General features: G+C 39.8%; 1 protein-coding gene across 2 annotated transcripts; it reads right to left on the bottom strand.

The window, feature by feature from the left end:
• Positions 1 to 6,563: 6,563 nt before the first annotated feature.
• Positions 6,564 to 16,671, bottom strand: ca5a (carbonic anhydrase Va). 2 transcript variants are annotated; one of them, XM_068313280.1, is made up of 7 exons: positions 16,180 to 16,671; positions 12,903 to 13,100; positions 11,894 to 12,012; positions 9,723 to 9,818; positions 9,546 to 9,608; positions 9,061 to 9,219; positions 6,564 to 8,883 (listed from the first exon to the last, which is right to left on the bottom strand). In XM_068313280.1, exons 1-7 carry the CDS (start codon positions 16,319 to 16,321, stop codon positions 8,728 to 8,730), a joined length of 933 nt encoding a protein of 310 aa, XP_068169381.1. In that variant the 5' UTR covers positions 16,322 to 16,671; the 3' UTR covers positions 6,564 to 8,727. The 2 variants fall into 2 exon arrangements, with proteins under 2 accessions (XP_068169381.1, XP_068169382.1); XM_068313281.1 differs by lacking the exon at positions 16,180 to 16,671 and adding an exon at positions 13,204 to 14,286.
• Positions 16,672 to 17,374: the final 703 nt, after the last annotated feature.

Here is a 17,374-nt window from a genome sequence, read left to right as displayed (position 1 = left end):
ATTAATTAAAACAAATTAACTTGTAGGAACATTTTCATTTAAAGACTTTTTTAATGATGGTGACATGTTGCATCATCTCCCTGTAAAAGGTTTTTGTCTGCTGATATAACTTTGATTTTGAATTGGACTGCAGTTTTTGGTAAAGGATATTAGAGTCGTATGTGCTAGAATGTATTTATATCCGTATAGATTTTCAGATGTCTATATTTAATTATGTACTGTATTGATGATTATAGAAGCTAGGATGACTGTCTACTAATTGCATGCGTACAGGCCCCTAGTGTGTGCTGTGTGCAGGGGCCTGTAACCTGTAATCACGCTTGTAATTAACATATATGTACATGTGTGAGTGTGAACTGTCAAAAGAATTTCCCCAGGAGGGATAAAGTACAGATTATTATTGTTAAAATAATAATATAATAATAATATAATAATAATAATAATGACGTTATATATCGTGCATACCTCTCCAAGGCAGACCGGTCCTACACATCCGTTTCCAGCCCCACCTCTTCATAAAAGTCTGGATGTTAGTTCAGTGGTTTTTGTGTAATTGTATAACCAACACATGAATAGACAGGTGTCACAAACGTAATCCGCTTGGTGTGGATGCAAACTGAGAAGTAATTACGTCTAATGAAAATGTTGCCAGTTGTGTAAACCACGACTATGCTGTTATTTATTGTGAATTTGGAATGCCGGTAAATGCAGCTGCAGGGTAAAGAGTGACTACATGCTTGTTTGTTGTCCCATGCGTCAGAATTAAACGCTTTGTAGAGCCTGTGGATTGGATGGGGTGTGTCCATCAGCCAGCGCTCTGTGAATATAAAGCAGCATGCTGGGTGTCATCTCAAGATAGACGCTCAGTATGCGGCGCGTTTGCTGTGATTTGATCCAAACAGCTCCCTCCCAGACCAGGTCTGTGCCTTTTACCCACGCAGTTACCTACATCAGGTTCACACAGCAGACCACACATCAGGTCATCACCAAAGTGTGGACAGATTTATGGAAATGAACGAGAGTACGGTAGCGTGAAAGCTCAGTACATCTGCTGCAAACAAACACATCCACCGACACACACATTCAGTAAACAAATCATTTCTTTTGTTCAGACGAGGTGAACACGGCCAATATTTATTGGGAAAATATCGCCTCCAGGCGCAGTCTGATATTGTCTGCTTCCATCTGCACAAAGTCTGAAGAATGCAGGACCTCCGTCTCAAAGGAAGCCAAAGATCAAAAGACACAAATACTCCATAATCTTTGTCTGTCTGTCTCTGTCATCCTGTATTCCCACAATCCCTACAGGCCCCCAAGAGACCTGGGAAGAAATAAAGATTTTATTGTGAGGGATTACTTCCAAGTACAACATCATTTAGTATTTTATTGAGTTCATGGCTCCTTGTGTCTGCAGCAGAAGTTTTAAAACTTCCTGTTTGTATGTTACACGCAAACCCGTGTTGTTTGGTTTAAGACAAAATTGCAACGACTATTGCATTGTGCAGATTGTCTCATGTTGACCCATCACATTTAAGAGTAAATGAGGTGTTTTAAAATACCATATGCAGCTCCTCCACATAATGCAAAGTATGTAATGAGACAGATAAGGTGGCAGCTAAAGTCAGTTTATTTTTAAGGTGGACCAATATATCAGCGCCCTTAAGATGCCTAAAAAGAAATCATGCTCTTTTCAGAGAAATGTCGAATAAATATATTTAAAAGCAAACCAGCAAAACATGTGCCTGTTAATCAGGTTCATCTGAGCAACTTCTGAGAAGAGTTCATTGGCTTTTGATCAATCCCTATTTATTCGTAGAAGGTTTTACTCAGTGTGCAAGAATATTAAACAAACAAACAAAAAAAGGCAGTGGGATAAGAGCACCAGTCATGAGCTGAACGTCCTACTGGAGACTTTAATATGTTTTAGGTTATCTCGTCTCTTTTCCAATTTTCCCTTCATGATAAAAACATGTTAGAACATTTTTTGTGAGATATGTTGCTGCCTGGAACAGTATGAGATGGAAATTTTGATGTGCACTCACAAACACACTCGAACAAGCAGGACTATAGTCAAAACAGGAATCATATGGATGGAAGTCCTTTGTCTGAAATATCTGAAGGGCCAAACAAATACATCAGAGAGACTGAAGAGGTCAAAGATGAGTAAGGCAGGAGGAAGATGAGGAGTAAAAGCAGGTGGCGTACACTTCAGAGAGAAAGGGGCCCCTCATTGTGTGCTCCTGTTTGTATGTCTGCCTGTGTGAAGACCTGGATGGGTTCATTGGTTGTTGACCCATCCAGTCCCTTCAAACAGACAACAGAAGGGCCACGGGAAGAAAGTTCTCTAATCAGAACCAGCCTTCATCTTTTTCTGCTTTTCATCTCTGCTTCATTCAGTCAGTGGTAAAAGGTTAAATACAAGACATATGAAATCGATTTACAGCTGGCCTCTGACCGATAGTCTGCTGTCAAGGCTTACATTCATCTACATGTGTCCAACTTACATCAGGGTTAGTTCACCCAAATATTAAAATAAGGCAACATATTTTAGCATTTACTTCTAGCATAACTGAGCCCCCAAGATGTACAAATATTTTTACGTGTTTTGCACCAGTTGGAGATGCTATAACCTGTAAATATGATTCAGTTCTTTCTTATTTTGATGAATTTGCATTTTGAAATCATGTTTCAGCTTTCTGGTACTGTGATGCGCTGGCGACTCATCCAGGGTGCGGTCCGTCTCTCACGTGTGGCCCGCTGGGATAGACTCCAGCATAACCTGTTTTTCTGAAAAGTAGTTGAAGACAATGTCTTCTCTGAATGGATGGATGTTTTGGCTTTGTCCAAAAGAACATTTGAAAGAAACTGACATTTTATTTTTACTTAAATAATAAAAATAATTTGCCAGTTTTAGTAAGTGAAGTCTCTTTTTTTTGTCCTTCAGTCCCTTTGTTTTTTTGAACACTTTAGTCAAGTCCATTTGAAATCATTTTATTTTGTATTTGCCAGACTTATTTCACCTATGATGTCATCTGGAGCTGGAGGATTAAGAAAGGAGCTTTCCAGAAAGAGTTACATATATTGGTGTGATTGTATCACTATACAGTACATCCAGGTTTACTGTCATAACAAAATACCAATAAGGGGGTCAACCTGAAAGCAGTGTTTTTATGCCACCAAATAAATGTCAAATTATTTAACTGTTTAGAAGTTAGATTGCACGTCATGTGACTTCAAATATTTAATGTTGCTAGTTTTAGACTGAAGCACTTGAAATAAACACTGGAGCTGAAACATCAGTGTTTCCTCTGCAGCTCACATACTGGCCATAGGTTAAATACGTCATTCTTAAAGGACAAGGATACCAAAAGACTTCAAAGCTCCCCAGGGCCTGCTTTCAAAAAATGTCCTGGATCGTTCTAGACGCTGTCACAGACACGTATATCTGGTTGGAATTGAAGAAAGAGGTTGCGACCCTTAAACGGAGGAATATTCCAGAATAGGAGGTCTTAAAATAAAACAGGAAATTTGTGATCTATGATACGTATCATTGTTATTCTTACAGTTGTATTGAACATCATTCATAAATTATTTCAAGTTTAAGATGTGGTTAAGATCCAAATCTGACCAGGACTGTTGTGTTAGATGATGCTGTCCAGTGTAGCACCAAATAAATGGGGCAATTATGACGCAAGCCCGACTTGACCACCCCCTAATGTCGTCACTTTCCTGATCTTCTAAGCAGATACAGTATACATAATGGAGTCTAGGATTAGACGGTTCAAATGCAGGACCTGAAAGCAGACCACACAGGAGGTAGAGAATTCACTAATTTAATAATTAAGCTAATAAAGGTAAGCCCATAATCATTTGCAAAATGAAACAAAACTCTGACAAAGTATGACTCTGAGGTGGAAAATCAAACTAACAAGAATGGGAGGAGTGATACAGGAGATCAATGGAACGGAAAATGAGGAATGACTGGGATACAGGAGAATTAGAACACAGCAATTGAACAGGGAAAATAAACAGTCATACAGCAAACAATCAAAGTAATACACATGATAATACACCAAATCAGGAAATAACCAAACATAGTTGACATTAGACGTAATTTCTCCACATTAAACAGGAAAAACAGGAAGACACAAACCCAGAGCACTCTGGTAACGTTAAGGACTGTGATAGAATGTGGTTTCTAAAGTAAGAGCTTATATATTGTTATTAAGAAAAATATATTTTTATTTAAATGGAACCTTTAAAAATAGAAAATAATGAGACAGACAAGAAAAAAGTGGTCATTTTGAATATGACATTTAAACATTACTTCCTGTTGAAGAACTTCCTGCCTGACTTTACTGTATTCCTTGCATAAAACACCACGTCTGCCCAGAACTTGTACTACTTATTACAGGTGACTAATTTCTCTTATTAGCCTCACCCTTTAAAGAATTCTCATGAACCACAGCTGATGGGTGGAGATATAAAACTGGTACAAATGGTTAAATGAGTCATTGAGCTGTTTAGACATTGTGGTCCTGACAGCAATGTGACGTTATTCTTTCACAAAAGGAAACAATGTGATAAAAATACAACAATTCTGTGATAAATATAATCATATATAATCAAAAATAATCACCTGCTCTCACCATGTCATGTTGTATGATCCAATGCTCAACCCCAAGGGTGGGGTTAGCTGCTGCAGCGTGGCTGCTGCTGAACATCTCCCAGCCTTGCTTCACTTTTCTCCCTCACCTCACCCACCTGCCTCTTAGGCAACACCCAGTCCTCTCCTAAGTTTTTATTTACCCGTTACCTTAAGTGTGTTTCCTGTTCAACCTGTTCAACCTGATGACCAAAACAAAAATGATCAGGTCTCTAATATATTAAGAGACCTGCAGCTGTTATGAAGGTGGTGAAGGGCTGCTCTCAAGTTCTTTCAGGTCTTTCATGAAGGCTCTACATTTTTCATCATCACCTGGAAAAGCTTCCTTCTTTTCACTTCACTCATTGTCCAACTGAATGTTATTCCTGAAATCAGCTTATATCAACATACTTTCTTTTGGGAGTGAGGAATCTTTACACATGAGTTTCCCCTGAACCCAGATGTTCATGATGGGATGGATCTTCAAAAGGAAATATTTTTTAACATCACAAGGAGACAATCTCTAAGTCATTAACAGAACTTACTTTTGCTATTTATAAAACATACTGTATATGTTTTCTCAAAGTTGGATCATTATCTGTACACATTATACATAATACATTTTCACATGTTTTAGATAAAATTAAGCTATATCATCCAACTGTAAAATCAACATTACCATAGCATATATATATAATTCATCTCTAAGTAGGACAAACACTTCTAAACTTTTTTAAAAAACATATTAAACTCAACTTGGAAGTTTTGTCGTTTCCTCTGTTCACACACGGACATTATAGGAAGTTCAATAAAATCCTGAGTGTTGTTTTTTTTTAGTGGCATTGGACCCACCATTTCAACAGATGTCATGCAAATCCATCATGTAATATGCATTATATGCAGAAATGCTCTCCAAAGGTTTATCTTGCAACTCTCCAAACGTGTTCAGCTTCCAAATTTAATGAAAATCCGTGAAGTAGGTTTTGCATAACCCTAAAACCATAAAAGCAGACAAATTAACAACACCATGTATTATCTCTTTGTAAAAAAAGTTTCTCAACCACAATAAACAAAAAAACCAAAAGAAAACAAGAGAGAACCAATAAAGAAGTGCATGGAAAGAAGAATTTAATATTGTACTTCTTTGCTGAATGTTCCCTCATTTTTCTGTTGTTTGGTTTTTTTGTGCTCAAAATCTTTCATGAATGGAAAGCAAGCAGTGTCAGAAATAATCATATGGCCATGATCCACTATGAATCTATTCCTTGGGAACTACCATCATTCAAGGATCTGGGGGGAGGTGGGCAAACAGCCTTCATTGTTTACCACAAATGTGTTCAGAATTTCACAGAAGGAACCTTCTGGGTCTTCATTAAGTCGGTCAAGTCGAACAACAGAAGCCCAGCAGACGGTGTCCCAGTAGACTGGATCCCCTCTCCTCTTCAGCCAAGCACAATAAACACCCCCAGGGTCTCTGCATTCACCATTCATTTAGTTTGATTCAGGTGGAGAACCAGATCAAACCAAGCTGTGGTAACAGTGCATAAGTGTGTGTGTGTGTGTGTGTGTGTGTGTGTGTGTGTGTGTGTGTGTGTGTGTGTGTGTGTGTGTGTATAAACACTCCACCCTCTGGACCGCAGGTGTTCTGGGTGGGAGCCACCAAACATCCCCACTCTGTGTAAAGGGGCTTCTAAGGTATTAGTGGGAACAGAGTGGTGGGGGCCAACACCCTCCTGCCCCGGGTCATGCTTGGTGAGGGGTTGGGTCGTGGAGGTCTGCAGGTGGAGCAGGAGGACAGTTTGAGACCTGTTTGTTGTTTTCTACACTTTCAGTTTAAACAGGTGTGAAATCACTTCATTACTTCATCTGTATCAGATGCACGAGTGTAAAAAAAAAAAAAAGCACAGAGATGACAGAATGTTTTTTACATCACTTTAATACCTCATTGAAATCAATGTTGAATGAAACAAGTGATGAAACATATTTTTGACATTAAACCAATGGAGCAAGGCGTCCTGGGAGGGGAGGGGGGAATCCAGTGGAACCCTGCAGAGCAGGAATGTCAGCGTTCAAATGGAAAAAAATAAACATCTAAAATATGCCCTGTATAGATTGTGTAGTATTCATGTTAGAGAACAGCCACCTGCCTAAACATGAGGCACTGAGCTACAGGAAACCATAAGAACATAACGTGACAGAGTTCTGTGATCTTAAAGGCAAAGTTGTGTACAAAGAAAGAACAGGGAGATGTCAACAAAAACATCACAGATCATCAAATGTACAAACAAACCCATATCATTTAATGTACGGACAACATCGCTGACTCTGACAGGAAAGATTTTCACACAGACTCGACATCTTCTTCAAAACTTTGATATTAATTGTGTTCAATGTTTAAAAAAAAAGGACATAAAAGAGTCACTTGAGTAAAATGTCATGAAACATGAAGGCCAATCACGGTGCATAGAAATCACTAAAATACAGTCGTACACGATGGAGGCAGGAACATGTTGATACAATACACCAAAGAGACTCATTTCATCATTTCAAAGAGAAAAGATGCAATCATTTCTAATGCATTACCAGTATTTATAGAACAATTTTTGATGATGAGTTTACATGAGTGTGTTGTGAGGTCTCAGCTGGTGGTGATGAACAGGGGGAGCGGATGTTTCCATAGCGCTGCAGCATTGTTGAAAGATTCAGGTAGACAACAACAAACACACACCTCAACTCACGTACTTTCATAAATTAAGGTTGGAAGTTGAAAAAAGCTCTTCCTTTGATATGTTTTCTGGTTTTTAGCATAATGATGATATTTACCTGATATGAAATCGGACATATCTACGTGCTGTACTGTAAGTCAGCTGATGAATAAGAAGAAGAATTCATACGTGAACAAACAAATGTAATCAAAGTAAGTAGAATTTGTGATCATATCAGGGATTCTACAGTTGTGTAACTCTTCAATCCTGTGTTTATCGTGTACTGGAGCGCAGTGGTACGTTGTTCCAGTTCACTTTTCATTCACTCACAAAAGAAAAATGAGGTCTAGATAATGATGTTTCTGTGAGCTACCACTAGAACCTTAGCTGCATGGAACAAGAGTGAAGATCAGCAGCACTGATCCACACAGAGAAGGCACTGACGTAGGCTGCGTGCAGAATGGCACCCAAAATCCAACTTTTAGCCCATCCCTATTGAAATCAGACGGCTGTTCTTAATCTGAACCCCGGCCCCATGTCGTTGCTGTGGCAACCTGTCAGATTAGCCAATAAATTGGCCCAGTCTGAACAGAGCAAGATCCCATTTGGGCACTTGCTAAAAACTGAGTGGACAGTCAGTCCTACAAATCAGAAATCAAAGGGAATCTGATTGGAATCCGATTTGCCCGCAGTCTGAACGCAGCTGTTATGGTATGTGAAATATCAATAGATATGAGGGAAGACTGATCATCTTAATCAATGTATTCTACAATCGTACCTCTGTGTACTACAGTAACCTGACATGTTTGGTTGCTACATATTTAACAGTTACGTGGAGAAGAACAATTGACTTTGACAGTTCCTTTAAAACTCTAGTGTGTGTGTATGTGTGTCAGTTATCTTTCTGTGACACACAGACAAAAACCTGTTTAAGAATGTTAGATATCTTGCATTTAGTATAATCTCTGTGTAACAGATTAAGAAAACTTACATTTTAACTCCTCTTTTTAAATGCAGAAATAAAATCAATGATGAACCTAGCAGCATACATGTACAGAAATCAAATGAAACTTAAAATAAATATGATTCATATCAATAGAGCTGCATATTTTCCTCATCCCTTATTTGTCAAACCTGAAACTGACGAACAAAATAAAAATTTCACCTTCACAAAAACTAAAGAATCCAACTCTTCCAAATAACATGTTTCACGATAAGAGTAAAAACTTTCACCAATAAAATGTTAAAACCGAATTTACCTTCTTTAGATGTGGATGAGACACCTTTTGTGTGGTAGAGTAAAACAACAAGTCTCTACCTGTTTGCACAGTCACTGTGTAGCGGTGATCATGGTGTGTGTTACTGTGTCCAGCGGTATCAGTGTTTGTCCTTCCCAGACTCCTGCAGGAACGGCGTGAAGGAGGACCGGACAGTGCGACCGCAGAGAGGTTGCTGCACGCGGAAGTTGTTCACCATGCTCTTCTGGACTTCCTCCTCAGCTGAGGTGAAAAGAAGGCTTCGGAAAACTGCCAGCTGAAAGAGACACAAAAAAAGTCTTGAAACTTTCACACATATAATTCAGAGCGATAGATAACCACAGATTCAAGCAGAAGGAAAACTACATCCTGATAAAACAGTGAATGCAGCTCAAAACCAAAATATGATAAATGTCAAATCTAAAAAACCTTTTACACACACACACACGCACACCTGCTCGTGGCTGACTTCTATGTGCTGCTTCATAACGATCCAGGTGACTGACTCCGTCAGAGGGGGTGTGGTCAGAGAGCCGTGGTAGGTCCAGTAGTCATCAGTGTTGGGGGGTAATAGACAGGCGGGATCAAACCGGGTGAACTCCACCACACTGTCCTGAAGACAGCCAGAAATAGAAAGAGACGGGAGAAAAACAACTCAATTTGTTTGAATGTTTCAGGAAATTATGAGGCCCTATTGTTTAACAAATGTAAATAATGTAGGTAAAGACATTTAGAATTTCACTGTCCGGAGCATCAATGATGAACTTGTTCCATTATTTCTTTTGTTAATTGTTGGAAATGGCCTCTTAACCAGTCCTGTAGAGTCTATACTACACCACTAGAGGATGGTGTTGTCACTCATACTCAGATATTAAATGGGTTCAGATAACAGAACTTCATCTTAAAATGTACAAATATGATAATTATGTGTTTACTGACCTTATGTCTGATAGCAGGCAGAGCATCCACCAGTTTCTGCAGCCCCTCATGTCTCTTTCCAACCTACACAAGGATCATACACTGATTTTAAGTGCAGTCAGTGTCAAGCTCTATAGAGAGGTATAGTTGTTTGTATTGCAGTGTCACTGATGCATAATTTAAGGTTGTTATACATACCTTAAGGAAGACTCCAATGACAGCCAGTCCGTTGTCCTCGCTCAGGGCCTCCTCAAACAAATTGTACTTCTCAGAGTTCCAATGGACCAAGTGAAGCTGAGAAAACACAGAGCATACACATAATTTAGTGTGTGTGTGTGTGTGTGTGTGTGTGTGTGTGTGTGTGTCCCTCAGCAGTGATCTGGCTCAATCATTCTGTCCTGTAATCAACCTACTAATCCAGTCTTGTCTTCATTTGTCATCACACAGTAAAGGTTGTGTGGCTAATTTTAATATGGACTTTACTGTGATGATCTTTTTTTTCTGATGACATCGAAGATGTTGATGAAAAAGCACAAAAGAAAACAGAAAACAGACAAAAAGTCTTTGCCAGTGTGAGATCATTGGAGTTTTAGAAAATACTGATTGACTTCAAGACTTTTGAAAATTTTTACATTTTGTTGATTGATTCTCAAACATACAATGTCAGTTTTGAATGTTTACATGCAAAAATCTAGGGGTTTTTACTCGTCATCCAAAACAAATCCTGCAGATACTTTTTTAAACAGATAAATACAATAAATTTCTTTGCTTGGAACATTAAAGTTTTCCCCAAAAACTGCATCAAAAATAAGATTATAAAATGTACTACACAGCGTTTATATAGCCGGGAAGACAAAAGGAGAATGAACTGATATCATTAATACACTGTCACCATTTAGTGGTTTGGATGTGTTTATTGATATTATCATGACTATGACTGAAAAATGACTGATGACAGTCATGTGGAGTAATGTGTGCTTTAGTCACACAACACAGGAGCAAAGCAGCAGGAGACGCTCCAGCTTCCCTTTTAAAGTACACAAGGATGGCACGACTCGATTTTAACAGCTTCACCGCCAGCAAACAATATACATGAACCCAAACACCTCAACCTCAGGACTGCATACTGACCTTCACACATAAATGCATGCATGTGTCAAGTAGCTGAGTGCTGAGAACAATAACATGCACGCACGCACGCGCACGCGCGCGCACACACACACACACACACACACACACACACACACACACACAGAGTGAGTGGAAGCTGTTCTTAAATAAGTGTGCTTGAACACCTAGAAGTCACACTGGAAACATGCACCAGGTTCAAACCCCCCTGGGAGACGAACACATGGAGCACATCTGATGAAAGAATCTGACATGACAGGTGTACAGCGTGATAACCCCTGCTCTGTGTGCCTTCTCATTCAATCCAATCTTTTCCAGGTATTTGGACAAGGACATGCACACAGAAAATTAAATCAACACTGAGACTGTTTAAAGAGCGCAGATTTGTTTCCTTCAACGTCTCCTTTAACCCTTCAGAGATCATCCATTCATGTGGAAAACACCTGCAGGGAACTTTAGTCTCAATTAAGTACCTGCTTTCTTCATCAGGATGCCTGATTGTTTTTCCATTCATCGACCTGGCCTCATGACAACACACACACACACACTTGATGACTCCAACCTCGAGGAAGTCGGAGAGGAGGGTGCCGTTACTGGCACAGCACTGTCAATCTAACTCCAAACTGACAACCACGCAAAGAACGCAACTGAAGATACTGTTCTGGCTGCACCTTTTGTACCTAACAAACGTATCACTTCTTACCCATATATTTATTAGGGACAGTTTCATTGGTGAACTATGAAAGGAAGGTGCCGTCTTACTTCTGCAGGTTCCAGCCATCATTTTAACAAGTATATCTGAAGTAAGGCGATAAGAGTTCATGTCTCAGCCTGACCGCTAAATCCATGTATCTCTGCTCCAATCTGTGCACACACTGAACAATCAAATCAGTGAGATATTTCAATATTGTAATAGCGCTTATTTCTTTTTGTCTCAGGTGCTGCTGTTACATTGGACTGGAAGAGTAGAAATGTTACAATGCAATGACAATTCTCTAAGAATCACACAACCTCAAATATTTGCATGTTTCAAAAACAAAATATGACACTCAAGAGTCAAGAGGTGTATACCATCAAAGCCAAAAGAGTGTCCTTTCAGTCCCTTCTTGCTTTCTCAACTGTTTTAAAGCAGATTTCCTCCTCTTCCTCCTTGATATTATACAGTACGTCCTGTTCCCATCTGGAATAATTGTGAATTCATGTTCTGAGTGTGTTAGCATGAGTTAAAGCAGTCGCACTACCTCTGCAGGGAACAACCTCCGGTCTAAGGTGTGCTCTGACCCCCAGGCGTTGCATTCGCCCCAGTGGAAGTGAAACTGGCACAGCCTGAATTTGTCTTGCAGCGGGCCCCCTTTCAGTGCTGCACCAGAAATGAAAAAGGACATGTAGATCAGTGCATCATCACATTTCACAAAGAAAGTGCTTGTCCTCCAAAGGAGTGGGATCATGTCTCTGACTGTCTGTTATCTGCTAGTATTGTGTTTGCAACCTCCTACAAAAAGAAGACCTAAGCTTGCACTGGTTACTCATATAAAAACATCAAGGAAATGTGAGTGACACACAAAGCATGTGCAAGAATCTTACTATATACAGTATATATATATATATATATATATATATATATATATACACACACACACACACACACACACACATACATATATGTGTATTACCTCTGCAATGTGTTTATCAGAAACACTGCCAACAGAGAAGGAGGATTACAAACCTGTTCCTCCTCAGGAACACACTGAACTCTTGACACACATCTGGTTTATAGTCTGCTTCATTTTCCAGCTTCTTCATCACTTTATTTTTAAGGTTTGTGTGAGGTGTGGAAGATCAACAGTGTTTATGGAGTACCTCATTAAACTACAGAATTACTAATGCAAACTATATATAAGTTGTTGAGGTCAGCGCAGACTTTAAAGTCACATGACTGTGACCGAGTCCACATGACTGTTGCAACATTTCTTCGCTGCTTCAAGTGCAGCACTTATCTGTGGGTTTTAGTGCAGACATTGGGCTCTTTGAGGGGGGAGAAAAGAAATAATCCTCTTGTGTAGATCAAAACATGCAGGCGCCTTACTGAGATTAAATCCATTCAGAGTGAAAATCAGACTTTCTCAGTTTTGTAATTAATAAACAGAAAGTTAAATGAAGAAAATCTTCAAAGTCCATTGCACCAAAAAATTGATTTGTGGTAAAACTAATTAAGACATGTCTTTGCACAACATCAGAAAGAGTACTTACTGGATTTATCTTCAGTGTCATCGTACTCCACCAGAAAAGAGTAACCGTTATTCCAGATTTGTTGGCAGGTCTGCGGGTCGTAATCTGTGACCAGAGGCTTCAGCTCCGAATCAAAGACACTTTTTCTCGGAACAATGTCAATTGGAGACTGACGATCCCCACTCGGTATGGCGAGGGGTCCCTTCCACATGGGATGCACTGGAAGAGAAGGAGGAGGAGGAAAGTAAAAAAAGTCAGACTATTTGACGAGAGAGAGAACCTATGGAAAGAAAGGAATAAAAATAAAAATATTGAAACATACTTTTCATGTTGTACTCAGCTGCTTCCTGCATTTTCAGAAAATCCATTTTGAAATGAAAAGCTTGTCAAATAGAAAACTACACATAGACAGAGCAAGAAAGAGACACACAATCACTCTTTCCGTGAGCTGTTTAAAGGAACTGAATTAAAAAGAGGCCAGTGAGTAAGAACTTCCTCCTCGTCCTCTGACTTTTTTACTTGAGGGAAATTACAAAATAAGAGAGAAGTGGGCTGTCTGTACACGTGGAATGTCTTGGCACGCCCCCAACTCTCCTCCTGGGGGAATCAAACCAGGACCTTTGGCCAGTCAACCCACCAGCAATGCCACAGTCAGTCAATGGATCAGTCTTTTCAATACCCCAAACCAGTGCTCATTTTCCATACCTCCACCCAAACACACATTGTTCCACTTATAAATCCTCCCCCAGGAAATAAAAAATATGAAATGAAAAAAGCCCATTTTTCTTCCTCCTACAAAAAAAAAAAAAATCTGTCAAGTATTTCTGTTAAAGGGCATAAAAGCAGCAGAGTCCATTGTTTTCCTCTCCATTCATCCTGCACAGGGCTTAAGGTTTCCACTGAGAGCGGTGCTGAATACGTCTGACTGGGAAATAAACTTCATCTTCATCAGATTTCAGTGGCTCCTCCTGGGGTGGTCGGTTACCTGACTCCAGCCATGCATAAGGCTGCAGTGGTTAACAGTTTCATGGTGCACCACAGAATAAAAATTGTTGGTTATACCATGAATATTTGCTCACCACCAGTGTTAAAACTAGTCAGACCACACAATAGGACCCACTGACCCACACCAGAGCTGATGACAAGGCAGGCAGAAGTGGCACAAATATCACGACTTTCCATCCCCGTCAGAAAAAAGACGATTGTTAGACGGCTTTTGTATCCAAGAAAACCAACACGGGTGTTTGCTCAACGATGGATACCAGTTTGTAAGACGTGTAGTAACAAAATGCTGCTAAAAGAGGAAACACGTCCAACTCGTTCAGCCATCTGAGTGAATATCATCCCTTTGTCAGATCTGTCAGATCTCTTTCAAGACTATAATCCCTAATTTAATAATGTGTTCAACGAAGAGTGTCCATATGCCCGGAGGGACTAAACCGATCCAAATCTGTCAGTTCACCAAAAGTTGAGACTACAGACTGAGATCTACAGACGTTTATTTCTCTGTGTGACCCGACAAAATAAAAGCAACTAGGATATAATAATTAATTAGGAGCCTGCGACAGTGGAAACAAGTGCATCACATCTACGAGGATTACTTCGACAATATTACTTTTGACCACTGTTGCCTGTTCTAATCTTACTTGACTGATTTCATTTTTGTCGTTTATAAAAATTTACACCACAAAACGTTTAGAATAAATGGCTCTGACAAAAGAATTCCCAGAGTTTTCCATTTAAATGTTAATATGAAAGTGAAATCATTTCCTCATTCATGGTTCTTTGTCCATTCATGAAGCTCCACCTCAAGTTAAATCCTGCTTTTGCTGTGATTCTTCCTCTATCCCTGCAGCTATCGTCTTAAATTTTTAAATTAAATTGTACTTTTATCTTGGGTGTCATTCTGTTGATCATTTGAACACATCTCTTAGTTTGGCAGGATCAAACTAGGTCTACAGAGACTCCTCCCGTCACACAATTATTTTCATTTAAAACATAAAAGTCAGAATAGTGTTGATACATATTCAAATACAATTAAAAATCCTTCATTGAATTAATTTTTTTTTAATTTATAATAAATTAAATAAAATATTACTTTTCAACACATGCTACAATATACACAGTATTAAAATCAAAACCTTTTGAAAGTCTTATTCATGGCATAAGACTTTGTAAAGTAAAAATATCTGCTGTGCTGTATGATTTTCCAACACACGCTTCACGCTGGGTGTGGTGACGAAGCTGCTCAACTAATCAGACAAGTTTGGGTGTTGCAGATATTCTGTGAGCAAAAAGAGGAATGGTGACTAAGAGCAGCCAGGACACAGACTGCTACAGCTCAGTTTTCCCATTATCTCATTGTACCTTAAAGCAATAGTCCCATCATCATTTGACCCCCTGTAAATGACTCTACGACCACAAAAACATTTTCCTGTAATTCGAAATAAAATAAGAGGTGGATTTCACTGGCATTTATTCGTCATAAAAACAACTTCAAGAATTTTGAAGTAACCAAGTATTTTTGTTACAAGTTGGCTCTTCTGCTATTGGCTGTAACAGATTCTACTCCAAATTTACAATTAAACTTGATGGGAATGTGCCATGAAATATATATTTTAGGTGCTGTGTCCTGCACACAATCACTATTAGTGAAATGTAGTTCTTGTTTTCACATTACATTTATATGAGCAGATTTTGGTCGCAGTGACCACAGTTGGGAAACTGAGCTGCCCTGGTGGAGATGCTCTAGATATTAACACGACCTTTATTTATGCCAAACTGCAATGAATGTGTTGTAGTGGGTCTGGAACCCAACTTTTTCAGCAAATCTAATGAAATCTATGAAGTTGTTCTTGTGTCAAATCGATGCAGATGTCAGTGAAACATTACCTCCCTGTCAAAGGTAAATGTTAAAGCCAGCTTTTGAAACATCAATAACACCATGCATGTGTTGTGATCAAGCATTGGCCCATTTGTTGGTCAAAGGGCTTCTGGTGACCCTCATAAGGGGTATTGACCTGGGAAATCAATATTTCCTAGGAAAACCTGGTGAAGCCAGTTTGGACACATAGCTGAGTGTACAGAGCAGAAGATGACGCGAATCCAGTGATGAGGAAATCCAGACCGACCTTTCCACCGCTCTCTAAGCACGTTAGTCGGAAGTCAACACAAAGCGATAATTGATGCAGTGAACCAAACCGAAGGCCCGCGGGCCACGGGGGAACCCCGAACCGAACCAGAGTAGGACACAAACCAGCTGGACCCGCTGCTAGCGCCGATAAGGACACACACTTACTCTGCGACAGCACATATTTGCTGGAGCAGGCCGTCAGGTTGCATCTTCTGACCGGTGTTACTCTGTGGCTCCTGGCGTGTCTGGTGAGCTGGCGGTGAAGCAGCGAAGCCAGAGGTCTCAACGCGGAAGACAAAGTCACCATGTTGGACCAGATACTGTCACGAGCTCCAAATCTGGCGGAGGCGCGAGCCCTTCAGCGTCCTATCGCTGCGTTGTTTTCTGTGACGCTAGCAGTTAGCTTCGCCTTTCAACTCCCACAGTAGTTGAACCCGTCGGATGTCTCCGACTCCGCGGCTCTGCCCTCCTACGTGCGCGTGGAGGCGGGGAAAGAGGCGCGCTGTTGTTCCGCAACATAAGCTAAAAACGTAGCCGCCCTCGTTTGAAGCTACGGCATCAAAATAACCCGGCTAAGTGGCGTCCTCCGGGTTCGGACCGGAGGCGTAAGGCAGACAACGTATGGAAAGCTGCCTGTCGTCTGAAGAGGGGGGTGGGGGTGGGTATGTACTGCTGACCAATCAGCGCCCTCTGCTGAGGGGCGTTAGCGATCTTGTTGATATTAATGACCGCAGACTTAACACAGCTGTGATGAGTTTACGGCCCGTCAGGTTTTTAACAGTCAATAAAATTTTCTCTGATTTTCACACCTTCCTTTTTTTTTTAAATGACGTTTGCTTGTATTGATTGTACTGACAGAGATGCGATACATTTTCATGAATATAATTACACTACTACTATTTGTATTTTTTATTCTATTTTTTTTTGCCATTTCTCAAGTGAATTTCCAGACAAGAAGCTTCTTTTTTGTGTTACAAAGGAATGGAAATGTAATTGTTGACAATTTATCAGGATGTTGAACGCCGCAGGACACAACCATACACAACTCACTTACAAAGGTCTGATATCACACGTGTACAGCTCGAATGTATCACAAAGTTCCATACAGATCACAAGTACAGTATATACTGTATAGTAATCTCAGGAACCTGAACACTATATTAGTAACAGGTAAATTGGATTTCCTCTATGCATAGGTAATTATCATCCACTTACAGTAGACATTTAGAATGTATTAGATTGTCATTTCAATTACATTCAATAATATTTACAATCTATTTAGATAGCAATGTCCAGTATTTTATTCTTATTCTTAGTACATGCCACCTCTTCCCTTTTACTACTAAGGCGAACTGAAGAT

The sequence above is a fragment of the Antennarius striatus genome, chromosome 4 (genome assembly GCF_040054535.1).
Source record: "Antennarius striatus isolate MH-2024 chromosome 4, ASM4005453v1, whole genome shotgun sequence".
NCBI lineage: Eukaryota > Metazoa > Chordata > Actinopteri > Lophiiformes > Antennariidae > Antennarius > Antennarius striatus.
The sequence above is the reverse complement of the archived record's forward strand: the minus strand, read 5'-3'. Positions and strand labels throughout refer to the sequence as shown.

What these genes read in the sequence shown, in the direction of transcription:
- ca5a (XM_068313280.1), bottom strand. Translation starts at nt 16,321, where the DNA reads ATGGTGACTTTGTCTTCCGCGTTGAGACCTCTGGCTTCGCTGCTTCAC. An exon ending in TCATTGGAGTCTTCCTTAAG is followed by an intron (nt 9,609 to 9,722) that starts GTATGTATAACA and finishes ATCCTTGTGTAG; the next exon opens with GTTGGAAAGAGACATGAGGG. An exon ending in TAGAAGTCAGCCACGAGCAG is followed by an intron (nt 8,884 to 9,060) that starts GTGTGCGTGTGT and finishes TGTCTCTTTCAG; the next exon opens with CTGGCAGTTTTCCGAAGCCT.